The sequence below is a fragment of the Dasypus novemcinctus genome, chromosome 13, assembly GCF_030445035.2.
Source record: "Dasypus novemcinctus isolate mDasNov1 chromosome 13, mDasNov1.1.hap2, whole genome shotgun sequence".
In the NCBI taxonomy this organism is placed as follows: Eukaryota; Metazoa; Chordata; class Mammalia; order Cingulata; family Dasypodidae; genus Dasypus; species Dasypus novemcinctus.
Genome location: NC_080685.1, coordinates 80,518,587 through 80,537,477, shown reverse-complemented (window position 1 = coordinate 80,537,477; position 18,891 = coordinate 80,518,587). Strand labels below are relative to the sequence as shown.

The 18,891-nt window shown below is 36.0% G+C and overlaps 1 protein-coding gene across 1 annotated transcript in view; it reads right to left on the bottom strand.

The window, feature by feature from the left end:
* LOC101424440 (complement factor H-like) overlaps positions 1–18,891 on the bottom strand; it is a 67,149-nt gene that overhangs the window by 46,060 nt on the left and 2,198 nt on the right. Inside the window, exons 2-4 of the mRNA XM_071207301.1 lie at positions 17,036–17,207; positions 3,909–4,091; positions 2,858–3,034 (exon numbers count right to left, since the gene is read on the bottom strand). Of these exons, the coding sequence (XP_071063402.1) occupies positions 2,858–3,034; positions 3,909–4,091; positions 17,036–17,207 (532 nt within the window). The remainder of the gene's footprint in view (positions 1–2,857; positions 3,035–3,908; positions 4,092–17,035; positions 17,208–18,891) is intronic.

Genomic DNA, 18,891 nt, shown 5'->3' with positions numbered 1-18,891 from the left:
GTATTTTTAAAACACAAAATGAGAATTCCATAACATTTTGGCTTCAGAATCTAGCTTTTCATATGGTAATATTTCTAGATATCAAAAGCATTTACATGTCTCCATAATCAGTATGAAGGGCTTTTCCTACTTTAGATCTCAGAAAACAAAGAAAACATAATTTATTTTCCCCTCTTTGATTGAGATAATTTTTCCATAAAAATACAAGTCACTACAATCATTCGATACAGAATATTCTTACCAGTTAATTCACCATAACTATAGACACATGAAACTAGATATGACATCAAGCTACATTTAATAGAGAAACTGAGTGTTCAGATGACTTGTCACAGTACCTTGTCCCTCAGCAGAGGAAACCCAGAAGCTGAAAATGACATTGACAAGGAGCAGCATTTTAGATATTCCTGATGGTGTATAAATTCATATATTCTAGTTGCACTATTTATTTCCACTATGCTTCAGTAGCAGTTTTCAAGTGTGGCTCTGAATTTAAGAGCACTTTAAGCAGCTAGCTAATTGACGTCATTTAGAAAATACCAAAGTTCAATGATTTTGCAAAATCACTAATTGACTCTTTTCAGTGTTTTCACTATAATTTGTTGAGTTTATTACCTGACAAGCTGACATGTGGTGCACAACTTTTTGTGGGAACAGGAATGGATTTACCACCAAAGTATTATAAATTTCTCATTTTGAAACAAAACTTTCTGAAAATAGGTGAGATCCTTTCCCAACCAGTTGATTCGTATTGAGTAACACTGCCCATGCCATTATACCTTTCTTAATGCATTACTCACTGTTACCTACATTCCTTACTTTGGGATCTCTGTAAATCAACCAGTGTATGGGAACCTAGCTGAACACCTATATTTTCATGAGCGCAGGGAAGCATCTGAATTCCTAAAACTGATATTAATGTCTATGCTTTGAAACACCTTCTGTTCAGGGCACACTTTCTTCTGATTCAAGAAAGGATTTTTTTTTCTGTTGAAAGAATTTCACCAAAGCCTCATTTTCTTTAAAGATACTGTCTCTAACTGTTTTTTCTTTATCGTCTTTATATGTATTTTTTGTACTCAAGTATATTTGTTATGTTTGAAGATTTCATTCTTCACTATAAAAGAACTTCTAACAAACATAGTTAATATTGGAAATACAATATTATTATAAAAGAGGAAAAAAATCAGTGCCCAAAGTAAAAGAGTTAAGACATTCAAAATTATTTATATACCTTTCTTAAATATTTGTTTATTTTTATGCTATAAGTACTGTAATTTTAAGTCTTTCATTAATTAAAAATATATATTCTGCAATAGCAGATTAGTTTTATCAGGATAAGCCTTCTATAAATAATTATAAATTCAATCTGAAATATAAAAATTAACTGTTTGAGTGAGCAAAAGCAAGCAGAAATTGTTAAGTGCTCAATTCTTGAAAGAATGAACTCAAGCTGTGAAAGCCATATTTATCCAGTCTTTCAAATGATGAATCCCAGGCAAAAAAATAGGAATCTTATTTCTATGGGGAATTACAGGCCTGAATCCTGGGCTGGCAGAACATCTCCTGAGAAGTCAAATGCAGGGATAAAGGGATGCCCATCAGTGAAGTTTCCAAATATCTGCATACCAGTCCTCTTAATTTGGTGTCCCTTCACAGAGCATACATGGGGTGAAAACTCCAAATAGCTCAGTTGGAACAAATTGCTGAATGGCTGGAAACTGCAAAATTCAACTAAATGTCCAGTGTGGATAGAAAGAAATTGGAGTTCAAAGCTAAGGAATATTGGTAAGTTTATCCCCTGATCTATTGAAATTCAGAAAAGGTGTTTTAGGAGTAAGTACCAGCACCCAGAAGCTGACAAAGCGCTATCCACTTGGAATAAGGCAAACTGAAATAGCCCTACCCTAACAAAACTGAAAGTCAAACCTTAAGAGAGTAGTATTCTACCAGGAATATAACTTCTAGAAGAAAAGTCGATATCCTTCAGATGAGTAGATCAAAGTCTATAATTTCTGTAATATATTTTTCACAATATATAGTGTGCAATAAAAACTTGTTAGAACCAACTAGCAATTCACTTGGAAAAAGACATTGACCCAAAAGGGGAAAGGGGAAAGTCAAATGAGTCTGCATGGCTAAGAGACTTCAAAGTGAGCTGGGACCTTATTCCAGAGGTTACACTTACACACGTCTCAGCAGGATCTCCTTGATTGCCAAAGTAAATATTACATCAAATAGCAGGGCTCTTGAGGACTCTGGAGACATCCAGACACTTTAGGGAGAGCAGAGAGTACAGGAGTTTGGTTACCTGCCAGTGGGCTCTACTTTGGATGACTCAACAAAAAAAAAGAGTTGCTATTTCCTTTTTGCACACCGAAGGTGCAAGGAGACACAGAAGAACACACAGAGAGTGGACACAGAGAGCAGACAATGGGGCAGGGAAGGAGAGGAGAGAAATAAAATAAATCTTAAAAAAAACAAAACACTCAAGGAGTACGATATAAAGCAGAAATTCAGGAGGAAAATAACAGAGGAAGTTTAGCAAGCCATAATATTGGTAATGAGTGATCAGTTTTAAATATTTTGGAATAATTTGAAAATGATTTCTATGTCAACCACAAATCTGTAACATATGTGCCCCACAAGAAATATTATTATGATGGAGTGTATTAAAGGTAGAATATTTTCTTTGGCCTTGAAAACATGATCTGTTCCCAGTGCACATTAAATAAGAAAAGACCTTGTATTTGATCAATGTTCCTTAAGAGCCTCCTTAGAAATTCAATTCTGATATAAAGAGCACACAATATTTTTTTAATTCTTAAAAATGAATGGCTGAAATAAAAGTACTTACCTAGACAAGTGGGGGTATCGGACCAACCACCATCACCACACACTATGGAGCCTGTGGTGCGTCCATCTCTGCTTTCATATCCATCATTGCATTCATAGTCCAACTTGTCATTGAGCTTAAACCAGGTACCTTTACTTCTGGCTCTGGCATTCTCAAATACTGGCATATCACAAGATTCTGAAGTATTATAAAATTGAGGTTAGTTCTAATGTCACTTAATGGATAATTGAGTAAATCCTTCCCAGGAACAGAAAGTTTGCCCATTGCTAATTGAGTAATTTAACTTTTAAAATTAATCTAAGGAGAGAAATGATGTTGTTGTCCTGAAGAGCTACTAAAAATGAAAGATTTATTTCTAGGAACATGTTTATCCTCATCTATTAAACTCTTTCAAAAATATATTAAGTATATAACATTTATGTCAATTCTATTTCCTTCTGTGAGTTTATCAGATGCTGGTGTTAAAATAGGACATAATGCTGTGAATTTCATTTTTCAGGAAAGCAGAAAGACATATTGAAAATTTAGAAGTAATATAACTGTTAGCAGTTAGACATACTAGAGAAAATAGATTAATTAGATTAAGAGATCAGTGCATTAATGAACATTTTCTCTTTTATAAAAAGAAAGTTTTATAATGGATAATTAATCACAAATTAGTAGAAAATGTGTTGCCATGGGGGCAACATTAATCAATTTTCGTTAATCAGAGACCACAGAAATCAAGGAAATTTAAAGGAAAGTAAAATAAAATTAAATAGTATGAAGTGAATATCTTATTCATCAAAATATAACTGAGTGCTTATCAGATAATTAAGTTAGTCAGTAAAGTAAGCAAATTGTTCTTAGAAAATCTTCAAAATCACCTAGGTGGTAGAGAAAGAAAAACAGTTTTAAATACACATTATATTTTTATATACACATGGACATACAATTTCTGAAATGGTTTATTTATCTTTTCAAATAGAAACACATACCCTGCCCCCAAGAAGAATTATGTTAATAGAACTTGGTACAACTCTCATGAATAATAACATATGAAATTACTTACTAAGGCATGTGGGTTGAGCAGACCAGCCACTTTGCAAACATGTAATTGATCCTGATATTTTACCTTCTCGTGTTAAATATCCAGGTTTACAATGATAATATGTTTTTTTATTTAAAGGGTATGTATAATCAGATTCAGAAAAGAAGCCATTGTAGATATTTATATCTACTTTTGAACACGTTTCTAAAAGGAAGAAAGAACAAACATATGTTCAACACACAATATTGTAAAAAAAAAAAAAAGCCAAATGATATTACAATATAATTAAATAATAAGTAAATTTGCACAGTTCTTCTCAAACATGCCAGAAATTTGAGAGACGATAACATTTCTTCCATCACTGAGTGAGGTCAGCACTAACACTGAAATCATATAAAGAGTTCACAAGAAAGGAAAATTACAGAACAATACTCCTTAGCAACATAGATGCAAAAATCCTCAGCAAAATACTAGCAAACTGAATCTGAGATTTCACACAGAAAATGATTTCACACGATGACCAAGTGGGACTTATCCCAAGTATGCAAGATTAGTTCAACAAAATCAATTTATATAACACATCATATTAAAAGAATGATTGGGAGGGAACATGATTATCTCAAATTACAGAGAAAGGAATTTACCTAATTCAGCACCTTTTCCTTCAAAAACTGAGAAAACAAGATTACTTAGAAACTTCAACATGACAAAGGACATTTACAAAACCCCACTGATAACATCACAGTCATTGGTAAAGAATGAAAGCTTTCCCACTAAGAACATGAACAAGACAAGGATGGCTGCTTTCTCCTCTGCTCTTCAGCATTATATTGAAAGTTCAAGACGGAGCAATTAGGTAAGAAAAATGAATGAAAATATCCATATTCACAGATGACACTATCTTATGTATAAAAAACCCAAGTAATGTACAAGAAGACCACTAGGGTGTATAAATGATTTTGACAAAGTGGCAAGATACAAGAACAACTTGCAAAAGTCAGTGATGTTTCTATTTACCAGGAATGAACAATTCAAAAATGATATTAAAGAAACAACCTCATTTTAATACCAACTAAAAAAAAAAAAAATATCAGTGAGTAAATTTAAGCAAGGAGTATAGTACTTATACATGGAAAACTACAAAATATTGGTTAAAAAATTTAAAGAACTAAATAAAGGAAAGGAAATTCTGTGTTCATGAATTGACAGGCTAAATATTTTTAAGATGTCAATTCTACCCAAATCAGTTTACATATTCAGTGGAATTCCAACCAAAATTCCAGCATCCTTCTTGCCAAAGTCGAAAAGCCAATCATCAAATTCCAATGGAAGGGTAAGGTGCTCAAATAGAGAAATCTATCTTGAAAATGAATAACAAATGTGGAAAACTCACACTTCCTAGTTTCATAACTTATGCAAGGCTACAGTAATCAAAATAGACTTCTAATGGCACAAGGAATGACATATAGACTATGGACTTAAGAGTTCAAAAATAAAGGCTCAGAGATATTTCAGGTTCAGTTCCAGACCACCACAATAAAGCAAATATCACAATAAAGTGAGTCACAGAAAATGTTTAGTTTCCCAATGAACATAAAATTTAACTTTACACTTTACATTTTAGCCTATTAAATGCACAATAGACTATATCTAATAAACAATGTACATGCTTTAATTAATAAATATTGCTAAAAATGCTAAACATAATCCAAGCATTCTGCCCTTTAAAATGATACTAATATACTTGTCAAACACAGGGTGCTGCAGACTTTTAATTAGCAAACAATGCATCATCTACAAAGCATAATAAAGTTTAAAAACTAAGACATGCCTGTAAATCCTCATAACTACAAAGGTCATTCTATTTTTTCTAACAAATCAATTTTATTGATTTATATTAATAAAGCATAAATGTATTCAAAGTAAACAATCAATGTTATTTGGTGTAATCCCATATTTGTGTGTTCATCACTTCAAACAATCTTAGAGCACTTTCATTATTCCAATAATAATAATAATAAAAAGCAAAGACACCTCATAATCTCTCAGTCTCTCTATGTGTCCCCTGCCGCACATAGCTGCTATTCTTTTTCCTTCTCTCTAGCATATTTGTACTTATATTTTGAAAAAGTTTTGTATATGCAATATCACCCATATTAGTGCTTTACATGTGATTTACTCTCATACACAGTTCCATGTTATCATTTTTTAGCTTTCCTCCTAGCTGTATATAAGGGTCAAGTGGTAGTGACCAAATTAAACATCTACATGCAAAAGAACGAACTTGGATCTTGACCACACGCCATATACAAAAATTATCTAAAAATGGATCAAATACCTAAATGCTAAAGCCAAAACCATAAAACACTTGGAAGGTAGTGTAGGAGCAAATGCTTATGAACTTAGTTACAGCAATGGATCTTTAGATATGATGCCAAAAGATGAGTTAAAGAAAAAAGAGATTAATTCATTTTCATCAAATTAGAAACTTCTGTGCATCAAAGGACAATAACAAGAAAGTGAAAAAGCTAACTATAGAATTATGAGAAAATAGCTGTAAGTCATGTTTCTGATAAGGATTTACTAAATGGAATACATAAAGAACTCCTATAACTCAATAATGAAAAGACAAAAAAATTTTAAAAATGAAAAAGGGACTTGAACAAACATTTTTCCAAGGAGAATATACAAATGATCAATGAGAATACTCAAAGATTTTCGATATCATTAGCCATTAAAGAAATGCCTATTAGACCCACAAAGAGACATCACTTTCTACCCACAAAGAAGACTATTATTAAAAACAAAACAAAACAAAGAGAGAAAACACACCAAGCAATATTAAGTGTTGAAAGAGATACACAGAAATAGGAACCCTCACGCCTTGTGGGTGGGAATGCAAATTGCTGAAACCATGGTGAAAATCAATAGAGTGGTTCCTCAAAAGTTTAAAGATCGAGTTAGCATATGATCTGTTAATTCCACTCTTAGTTTAACAGCCAAAGCAATTGAAAACACGGACTCAAACAGGTATTCAAACGATGTTCATAGTTGCTTTATTCACAGTAGCCCAAATGTGGAACCTGCCCAGGTGTCCACTGGGAAATGAATGAATAAGCAAAATACATTAAATATATACAGTGCAGTATTTTTGGCTATAAGAAAGAATGAAATTCTGAAACATAATGCAAAATGTAGGAATACTGAAACCATTATGCTATGTGAAGTAATCAAGGCACGTATAAGGACAAATGCTGTGTGTTTTACTTATATGAATATGTAGAGTTAGTAAATCCATAAAAACAGAAAGTATATTAGAATTTACCATGAAAGAAGGCAAAGAAAGAAATGGGAATTATTGCTCCTGGAATATAGAGTTCTGTCAATGGTTATATATTTTTAAAGACAAGAAATGAGGAAAAGAAGACAAAAAAGAGATAAGAAAAGCATAGTATAAATAACAAAATTACTGACTTAAACATTACTATAAAATAATCACATTAAACATAAATGTTCTAGTCAAGACAACTAAAATGCAGAAATATTCAGAGTGAGAAAAATAAATGTACTTTAAATATAAAAATACAAATGGATCGAAAGTAAATGGGGAAGCAGACATGGCTCAACTGATAGAGCGTTAGTCTAACACATGGAGGGTCCAGGCTTCCACCCCCAGGCCTCCTGACCAGTGTGGTAAGCTGTCTCACTCACAGTGCTGCAGTGCACAAGGAATGCCACGCCACGCAGGGCCATCCCCAAGTAGGAGTGCTCCACACTCAAGGAGTGCGCCCCACAAGGACAGCTTTCTGTGTAAAAAAAGCACAGCCTGCCCAAGAGTGACACCGCACACACGGAGAGCTGATGAAACAAAAAAGAGACAGTTTCCCAGTGCCACCAGATAATGCAAGCGAATGCAGAAGAACACACAGCAAATGGACATAGCAGACAACGGGGGAAGGGGAGAGAAATAAATAAAAAACAAATCTTAAAAAAAAAACAAAAACACTGAAAGGATAGGAAATATAACAAAATAAATATTTAGTGGCTATAGGAATATCACACAAAGTGGATTTGAGTGAAGATAGTATAACCAAATTAATGAGGGCTTTTATAATAATAAATCAATTCAGCCAGGGGACTTACATGTTCTACCTATTTATGCATATGGCAACAGGACTCCTGAGTATTCAAAGCAGACACTAAAGAAGTGAAAAGAGAATTAGACAAATCTACACTTAGAAGAAAATATTTTAAATCAATCTCTCTCAATTATTGATAGAAAAAAGTGAACAGAATATCAATGAAACATACTGAATTTGAATAATATAATCTGCCAAATTGACGGAGTTCATATTTATGAAGATTCCATCTAAAAACAACTGAAGAATATAGACTATTTGAAAGCATTTGAGGCCGCCCTGCCCTGCTCAGTGCTCGCAGGCAGGAGAGCGGAGGGAGGCCCGTGGAAGGCTCTCCGGCTGCGATGGATGACAAGGCGTTCACCAAGGAGCTGGACCAGTGGGTGGGGCAGCTGAACGACTGTAAGCAGCTGAACCAGAACCAAGATAAGGAAATTTTAACAAAAGAATCAAATGTGCAAGAGTTTGACCCAGCAGCTCGTCGTGGAGAACCTCGTTACCCGGCCCACACTAGACTACTTCCTGTAAATTGCGCCTCAGAAAACCTGCCTTTGTATGTGGAAGTATATCTGGCTTTTTAAAATACATATATTTAAAAACAAACACAAAGCAACAGTAATCTATGTGTTTCTATAACAAATTGAGATCTAGCTTGGCATTATAACCACATCATGGACCAAAATGTGCCATACCAATGATGAGCATTTAGCACAATTTGAGACTGAAAGTCAGTACCATACTGTTCTATGTCTTAACAGTTTGCCTGCTGTATTTGTAGTAACCATTTTTCTCTGAACTAATCAAACAAAAATGGTAACTAACTCCTTTCTCTCTTTTTGCACTTATTTGAGAATTTTAGTTATAGTGTTTAACTAGCATGGATTGTAGAGTTGGAGTTTTATTTTTTAAGAAAAATCCACATAGCTAACATCCACTTAATCCTTTATCACCCTTTATTTTTTTGAAATGTATAGTTAACTTAACAGAAGAAAAGATTCTTCCTGGGAATATGTTGCTATAACATTTGAAGAGATTTCCCTTCATTTAAACTAATACTGTTTTACGTTGATCTGCATATTTCTGTATATTTGTCATGACAGTGCTTGCATCCTATTTGGTGTACTGAGCAAATAAACTTTCCATTTTAAACAAAAATAAATAAATAAAAGCATTTGAAACATTGAACAATGTAGATCATATTCTGTAACTTAAAACAAGGCTCAATAAATACATTTAAAATGATTCAACATTTGAACATAGGAGATTGTCAGGTATGTGATTGAAATTATAATGTAGAGAAAACTCTTTAGAAAATATAATAAGGAAGGTTACCTGTTTAAGATGCTTAAGGGGGGAGGGCAGCATTTGACACAGGGCAAGCTTCTAGGGAGTGTGTGAGTGCTCATGCTGTCATAGTGGGTTATATCATTGTGTGGAGATCCATACAATGAGAGGGAAGGTATACCCACATCCTAGGGAGGACTGATATTCTCAAACAGAGGGAATTGTATCTCTCGAGAGAATTGGTGGTTCCCAATGGATTAGGGCAATCGAGTGTGACAAGCCCTCAAGTGTTGAGAGTACAACCCTTGCAAGTATCTCTGAATATGGTCCTTCAAGTAATGAAGATTGATTGTCACTGTGGGCCCTGAGGGGAGGAGGAAAGAGGTATTGAATAGATGGAATCAGTGTAACTGTGGGGCAATGGAAGCGTTCCACAAGATCCTGCAATGATGGATATAGGACATGTTAAATTACACCAAAAATGTATAAAAGTCTGAAGGCTAAAATGTAAACCATAATGTAAAACATAAGATAACTAAAAATTTAGAAAATTGTATAGTCTAAAATATAAACCATAATGTAAACCCAAATGGAACCATGTTTGAAAGCTATTGTATCAATATCTGTACATCAGCTGCAGCAAATAGAATATGAACATGTAAAAAAATCATTGCTGGGGAAAGGACAAAGGGTTTGATAGTCGATAGGTGGGAGTGCCATATATTGAGTATGTGAATTACTGTGATCTAACACTTTAGTGAAGACAAACTTAATAAGTAGTAAAAAAAAAAAAGAGAGAGAAAGGATGTAGACACTGAGGAATAAATGGAAGAAATTGCCTTGCCACTGTACATACAGGGCAATACCTATAGCAGTGATGAAAGACAAAACATCAAAAACAAAGCTTTTTCATTTTTTCATTTTTTGATACCCCAATTTATTTTTACTTTATTTTTCTAAATTAGTGTGTATTCTATATCTAACCTTTAAACCCATCACTATATTCCATTTTACTATTAATGGAATCTGGCAATATATTAGGCTTCAATTTTAAAGAAGTTTTGGGCCACAGAGAATTTCATCTATGGCAGGGGAGGAACACTGGTGTGGGGTGTTAATGATAGGGGTCACATGGTTGGGAGGGAGTTCTCCAAGGCATGTATATAGGGTACATAAAAATGTTTGGATATCTTCACAGTGGTTTCAGTTAAAAACAACAACTGAGGGAGTGCTGAGTTCCTAGCCAGGGGAGCTCTATCACATTCCCCAGTGGGATAGCAACAATTCCCCAAGTGCAGTGGCAAAGAGCAGTAAAGATGGATGGACCAACAATGAGCTCTTGATGCACATGGCTATGATTATGAGCCTGTGTGCCTGAAATATGACATAGGCCTAGAGCTGCAGGGTGCCTAACAGTTACCTCCTGAGAGGCGCCATGTTGCTCAAATGTGGCCACTCTCTAAGACAAACTCAGCATGTAAATGCATTACCTCCCCTCCCCCCAGCGTGGGACATGACTCCCGGGAATGAGCCTCCCTGGAGCTGAGGGATTACTACCAAGCACCAGTTGGTGATGTGACTAGAAAAAGACCTTGAATAAAAGAGTAACTCAGACCAGCAGAATATCTCAGCCTACATGTAATATCAGGTATTAAAAACTGCTTTAGAACTTTTGATAAAAGGGGGAAATGGAAAGTACAAATGAGTTTATATGGCTATGAGTCTCCAAAAAAGAGTCAGGAGGTTATCAGAGAAGTGATGCTTATGCATGCCTCAGCAGGGTCCCAGAGACAGCCAAAGAAGATAGAAGCCCAGGTACTGGTTCTCCTGAGGGCTACCGAGACCCACAGGTTCTATGGTCATGGAAGATGGCTCTGGAGTTCAGGGCCATGTCAGTTGGCCCTACTTTGAAGTTCGTGTTCCTGAGTGTGATGGAGTTTGACTCAGATATGACCTTTCTACACATGCCTCTTCTGTTACTTTAACCGGACCTGTGGTTGGCACTGGGGTTGGTGTATACTCAGGTGATCTGAATGTCTGGACTGTCCATGTGACAGCCAGTCCCTGAGCCTCAGCAGACTTGCAACTCCTACCCTCTGGTTTATTGGACTTGCCCTGGTCAGCTAACAGGGAGGTGAACAAGGTCAACCACCACACCAGGGAGCCAAGAGTGCCTACAACTGCAAGCAGGAGAATTGCCTCCATCATCCATGTGGAATCTAAACCTCATCTTGATATAGAGGGGGACTGAACATATCCATCCAGGGTCCACAGGCTGTAGGAAAAGAGTATGAATTAGAGTGGACTTTCTGATATTCTACTATGGAACTATTGTGATTAGTAATGGAAGAAATTGTAGCATTGATGTGGAGAAAGTGGCCACAGTAGCTGCTGAGTGTAGGGAGAGGGAAGAAGAGATATAATGTGGGGGCATTTTCAGCACTTGGAGTTGTCCTGGGTGGTACTGCAGAGACAGATGCTGTACATTGTATATCCTTCCAAGGTCCACTGGGTGGACTGGGGGAGAGTGTAAATTACAATGCAAATCACTATCAGTGTGGTACAGCAGTGCTCCAAAACATATTCACCAAATGCAGTGAAGGTGCCACAATGATGAAAGAGGTTGTTGATGTGGGAGGAGTGAGGTGAGGGGGGTGGGGGGGTATTTGGGAAACTCATATTTTTTGAATGTAACATTTAAAAAAAATAAAGAAGAAAAAAATAAAATAAAAGTATTTATGGTAGACAAAATATAATCTCTGATAGAGTTCATTAGAAATCAATAATAATATTATATCTCTTTAAAAGCCACAAACATTTGGAGACTGAAAAAGACATTTTGAAATAAGGCTAAGGGAAAAGATTTAAAATGGAACAGAAAAGTATATTTACCAGAAAGAATAGAAACACACAACCTATTAAAATTTCTGGGATGCCACTAACAATGCTTTAAAAGAAATATCTCACACTGAACACCCATATTACAAAAGCACAAATGCTTCAAATTAATGTTTTCAGATTCAACTTTAAGCATTATAAAATATAGAGGATATTAGGCTCAAAGCAAGAAAATGAACGGGAAGAATAAGAGTTAAAGTAGAAGATAAAAAGGTAGAAAGAGAAAAAAATTAGGGAAAATCCATGAAACCAAATGCTGGTTCTTTTAGACAGTCAATAAAACCATAAGCCTTTATAGAGACTGATCAGTAAAATGAAGAGAACGTAAAGAGTCAATATAAACAATGAAAGAGATGATATTACTATATTATTACTGATATTAAAACGATAATAAGAGAATGCTATGTCTTTGTATGCGGGCACATTCACCAGATATCTGAACTGACACATTTAAAGCCACAAACTCAATCAACAAGAAATAAATGGATGATGGTATTGGAAAGGGTACATCCAAGAACCCATCTATATAGGGGAACTGGACAATTTGCAGCTATCTAGGCTCAAAGATTACAGTTAAGTCTTACAGTAAAATATTGAAATCCTGGAATGAAAACCTAGCAAGACAGTTCTTTTGGGAATTACTGCGTTCAAAAGTGTCTCATATACCATGTGTGCCACTGTGAGATTATTTTATCAATCCCCCCAAAAAAAGATTATGTTTGTAAACTAATCCCTTCCTCTGAGAATGGATTGCATTATATTCAGCTGAGGTGTCTTTGACTAGATTACCTGTTAAGATTAGGTCTTCTGATCCAACAATGTCAGAGGGCTTAAATCAGGGTGGTCCTGGCTTCCTTGCTGGTTCTAATACAAAAGATGAGTCACAAGGACACAGGAAGGGAGAGCTTGCCATTTTTTATCCTGCCATGTGACAGAAACAAGACAGCTCAAATAGTTGAAGCCCCTGGGAGAGATAAGCCAATCTCCCTGATAGTTTACAGCTGAGATTGGGAAGACAACAGACAAACCTAGACTGATGTAGGAGTCTCAGGATGAAACAAGCCTTTATTCCAGAAGAGAGAGAAGTACCATGTGACTTACTTAAACATGAAGCCTAAGAGGTTGGGCCCTCTCTGCTCAAGAAGAGAAGAAGAGACAGGAGGGGAAGGCAGAGACCAACCAGAGATAGGCGGCCATCTTGCTTCAACATGTGACAGCTGACTTTGGTGTGAAAGCACCTCTTTGTGTGTGTGTGTGTATGTTGATTTATTTTTATTTTTTATTTTTAAAGATTTTTATTTATTTATTTAATCCGCCTCCCCTCCCCCGGTTGTCTGTTTTCTGTGTCTATTTCCTGCGTCTTGTTTCTTGCCCGCTTCTGTTGTCGTCAGTGGCATGGGAAGTGTGGGCGGTGCCATTCCTGGGCAGGCTGCACTTTCTTTCGCGCTGGGCAGCTCTCCTTACGGGTGCACTCGTTGCGCGTGGGGCTCCCCTACGAGGGACACCCCTGCGTGGGGGGGGGGAATTCCTTGCACACATCAACACTGCGCATGGGCCAGCTCCACACGGGTCAAGGAGGCCTGGGGTTTGAACCGCGGACCTCCCATGTGGTAGACGGACGCCCTAACCACTGGGCCAAGTCCATTTCCCGAGAAAGCACCTCCTACAGTGCCTTGACCTGGACTTTTTCAGCCTTGTTACTGTGAGTTTCTACCCCAAATAAATGCCCTTTATAAAAGTCAAGAGATTTCTGGTACTTTACATTGGCACCCCTTTGGCAGACTAATATACAAGGGAGTTTAGAAAGCCATCTGCATGTTCAAGTCATTATGCTTAGTCAGAAAAGTCCTGTGCTCATCCCCAGGCACAGTGAGCACCAGAACCAAAGCAGGAAGCACAAAATTGATTGCTTGTCTTGTTTTTGGAGCAATTGCTTAACACATCAGGGGATGTTAATAGCCTCTCTTCAAAAATCCACCAGGGGAAAAAGAAAATATGCAAAGGGATTATTAGACCCTAAAAGAAACTATGGGCCAATTACCAATAGGACAGGGGCAGCCCACTGCTCACATGTGGATTTTCTTAGCTTCCTTCCTGACTTCCATGGAGATCCCAAAGATCTTGACTAGGATATATACTACATGTACTGAATCTTAATTTTCTTATTGAGCAACTGAAGCAAATACCTCTAAGAGTATTTGAGGCATAGAGCAGAAATACTGCAGTTTGTTTCTCCCAACTATCTATCATTTGATCAAGGAGAGTCTATTTTACTACAGGTACAGTGCAACAATGAGGTAACAGGAAGCATTATATACAATATACAAATTTCTACCTTATCACCCATAAAAGTATTGGATTGATTGAAACTGGAATGAGCAAAGGAAATGCCTACTTACTAAACTGAGTAGGGTGTGGTGAGAAAAGACTCAGAGAATGTCTTACATGACTGGATGAATGAGGGCTCTATTTTATTATGCATGAATTTACACATGCATCACTTTGGATAAATTGTTGAGAATTTGTGTAGAAGATAGGAAAAAGGAAAGGGGTTTAACATAGAAAATTAAATAAAATTCTTTGCTACTTCTGAAAAATTTTCTGTTATTCTTAAGTATTCTGTAGTCCTGGACACTGGATCGCATTTTCAAATACAGAGAAAGGAACAATTCCAAAGTTGGTACCATAAATAATACGTCTAAACACTCATGATCAAATTCCTGTGGGCATCATGGATAGATATTTCTCCTCAGGTGCCTAAATTTGAATTAACAGTTTCTACCTCTTTCCTACACCATGGATGAGTGAGTCTTATAAACTGTCTTCATTTCCCCTGTTCTATATTACTGAAAATGAACAAAGGGTGGTACATTGGCCACACCCATATTGCTGCTATTTCTATGGGTCTGTCCTCCTGCTCACCCTGAGTGTTTCGCCCTGGTTTGTTATGTGGGTAGTGGATCTTGGTGAATACAAACCCTAAATGAAGAGGAAGGGAAAGATTGCTGACCCCAAACAGGCCAATTATTTCATAAAGTAAAAATAAAAATTTATCACTGCCTTGCTACACTGTAGATGGTGGAAACCAAACTATATTATCTTCTTGATGAATTTACAAATGTCCATAAAGATGAAGCCTTTTGTCTGCATATACCTCCTTTTTGTTTAAAACTAAAGGTCAAGGATGGGAAGGATGGGTTTGAGAGATTTAAAGAGCATGCTGTCTGGACCCGACTATGTGATGCAATTCACTACCACTAACAACACCTTATGAATAACTTATCTTGGAAGATAAGTAACATCACTTTGCTTTTTTGTTTCCAATTTTTTAAGGTATTTGTATGAGAGAACCCCTTGTGGGTAGCAATTTGTTGGAACTGTTAACTGTAATATGCAGGCAAAGTACACTGTTCAACAACAGAGGCTCAGACCATATAAACTAGATGACTATCTGTTAAATACGCTTTACACAATATTTCCATGGCATGCCTGACTTGACATATTCATAAGTACCCAAAGCCAATTGAACAAGCCTTGGCAAATTACAGCCTGTGGAACAAATGCAACTCAGTTCTTGTTTTGGGAAATAACGTATTATTGGAACAGAGTCACATTCATTCATTTACATATTGTCTATTACTGCTCTCATGATACAATAGCAAAGTTGTGTATTTGCAAAGGAAAGAATATGAACCAAAAAGCCACATATATTTAAATCTGGCCTTTTCCATAACAATTTATTTACTGCCTGGCCCTGCCCTAGACCACATATTTGTGATGAGGGTGATGATATTCAAGGTAAGGAATCCTTGTCAAACTATAAACATTGGCAATATTGGAGCATCATGGTGGGCTTAGACATCTATGATTGACAGCCTCTGTGCTCAACCAGGACACCTCTGGGAAGATCTTTGGCATACTGTAACCTAAGTATATTTCAGAGTAACTACAACCCCTAAGATACCATCATGGGAAAGTACACATTTTTGGTTCTGGAATATATACTCAAATTATATTCATGTAATAACCAGTCAATGATAACACCATGTTTTGTAAATTATTGAATCCTGTCTAAAACACCCCAAACGCTCAGTGCAAAAGTGTGCAATAATATAATTAAGAAAAACATCAATATGCATTTCATAGATTAGAAAATGTAATAATAAAAAAAATATGAGTACATGCTTAGCCCAATTAATAAAAAGGAATTCGAATTGAAAGTATAATGTGATGATATTTTATAACCACTGAAAGTGCAAATACTAAAATATGATATCACTAATCATTAATAAGGATGAAGAGCAACAACTGACTGTTATTATGAATGTAGATTAGTATATCAATTAGGAAAAACAGTTGGGAAACGCCTTGTAAAGTAAAACATACACAGTGTTTCAGAAAATCCATTCCTAGTTACACATCTTCGAGAAACCCAGAGACTCATAACATCACTGAAAAAGTATATATGGAAACGCTACCTAACTATTTCAATTACATTTTTAGTGAGCATAGGATTTATTCTCTATTTACAATTGATAATCATTGTGAGCCAACTGATTAAGTGATTTTAGTGTAAATATTTCACATGACTTAGCCAACAAATATTGTTTTCAAATTTCTTTTATGCTTTTCTTGACAAAAACCTACAGATAGGAGGAGTCGTTTTCCTGCATTTGTCAAGAAATTGTATATACATTCATGTACATGGAAAAACTAAATATGTTCAACTGACAAGTAGAAGTTAATCTATGTATGTTACTACCATAAAAATATATATGAGTCTTATAAAAGCATAAACATCTTGAGATCTCAGACCTGTTTACTTACTGACAAGGATGCATCTGGGAGGAGGGGACCAGCCATGCTCTGTACATGTAATTTTGCTCACACCAAATGGAAGACTGTAGCCAGGTTTGCACACAATGTTTACAGATTGACCTTTTACAAATCTGTTTCCTCTGTTTGAAGAATGTTCATTTTCCACAGAATAGAAAATGCACTGTCCTAAAAGCCATAAGAAAAATAAATGGAAACAATATCAAACATGGTTTTGCTGAAAATAATAAATTATAAAAAGTCATAGTAATAATAATAATGAACATGAAGTAGAAATTTTAGGTTGAATATATGTTCTATTTTTTTAATTTTTTAAACAAAACTGCAGGACTATACAACACTAAGAGCGAAACCTGATATAAGCTTTGGACCATGGAGAATAGTACAAAAATAGTAATTCTCATTCATCAATTGTAACAAAGCTACCACACTAGGCAAAGTGTTAATAATATGAAAACTGTGGGTTAGGGAGATTTATGGGAACTCTGTATTTTCTGCATGATTATTTTGTAAACCTACATACAAATTCTCCCATAACAATATTAAACAATTTCATTTAGAATGATTAAATGAGAATGCATAAGCATCCACAAATGATGTACACATTAAGGGGAAATTTCAGCTTCGACCTAAGGCTTGTTTAAAAAAAAGAACAGTCAATACTCATTGTTATTGTCTTTGGCCTTTATAATTAAAATACGTTAAAGTGTAGCTTGGGAGATACCCTTATTATAATCCCGTCTTAACTTCTCATTTGCAAGTCTTGAACAGCACCTTAAAAAAGAACAGATCCACTTTGGTCCTTCTGGCCAGCATCACTCTTTTCACGGCCCTGTTTTTTGGACATTTTTTTTTCTCCCTCTCCTCTTCCCCCACCCTGCTGTTTTTGCTATCTGAGTCCATTCACTGTGTGATCTTCTCTATTTTTCCTTTTGTCTTCTCGTCTTTCTTTAGGAGTCACTGGAATTCGATCCTGGGGACCTCTGACGTGGAAAGAGGTTCTCTGTCAATTGTGCCACCTCAGTCCCTGGTCTCTGGTGTGCTTCATCTTGACTCTCCTCTTTGTCTCTCTTTTGTTGTGTCATCATCTTGCTGGTGACTCACTTGCATGGGCACTGGCTCACTGGGCGAGCACTGGCTCCCCATGCAGGCATGCTTTCGCTTCTTCTTTTTCACCAGCAGGTCCCAGGAATTGAACCTGGGTCCTTCAATATAGTAGGCTGAGGCCCTATCACTTGAGCCACATCCACTTTCCAGGAAAATTCTTGATTGGAATCACGCTGTGCTCTTTTCTCACTAACACTGAAAGATGTATACATGCATCATTTTAAAGACATTGACTTACTTTGGCATGGTACTGCTGGCGACCATTGTCCTTGTGTGCATTTCAAGTAACCTCTGTTATGTTGTGTAGTAGGAGTCACAAAATTAGCATTACAATGGTAATAGTAAGAATTTCCTTTGGGTTGTCCTGCTTTAAATATCCATGTTTTATATTTGGGAAATCACAAGGCTTCACTTAAATTAAAAAAATACAAAACAGTACAAATATTTTATCTTAAAATCATTCAAATTGGATAGTAAGCTTTCCTTTAATGAAATATAGTCTATTTTTACCATAATTGCTTTCCTTGTACTAATGGCTGTGGGACAAGGCAACATAGAGAATTCAGATCCCTGATGTATCGAGAAGATCATTGCTAATAAAAATGAAATTATATTATCTGGGTCACATGAGGCATAAATTTGCATGAAGACTCTCTAAGAAGAAACCTGCATAGACCTACTTAATGTATTTCCTTCAGTACAGATATCCCTTGCCTGTGTGATAATTCAGCATCCTGGCT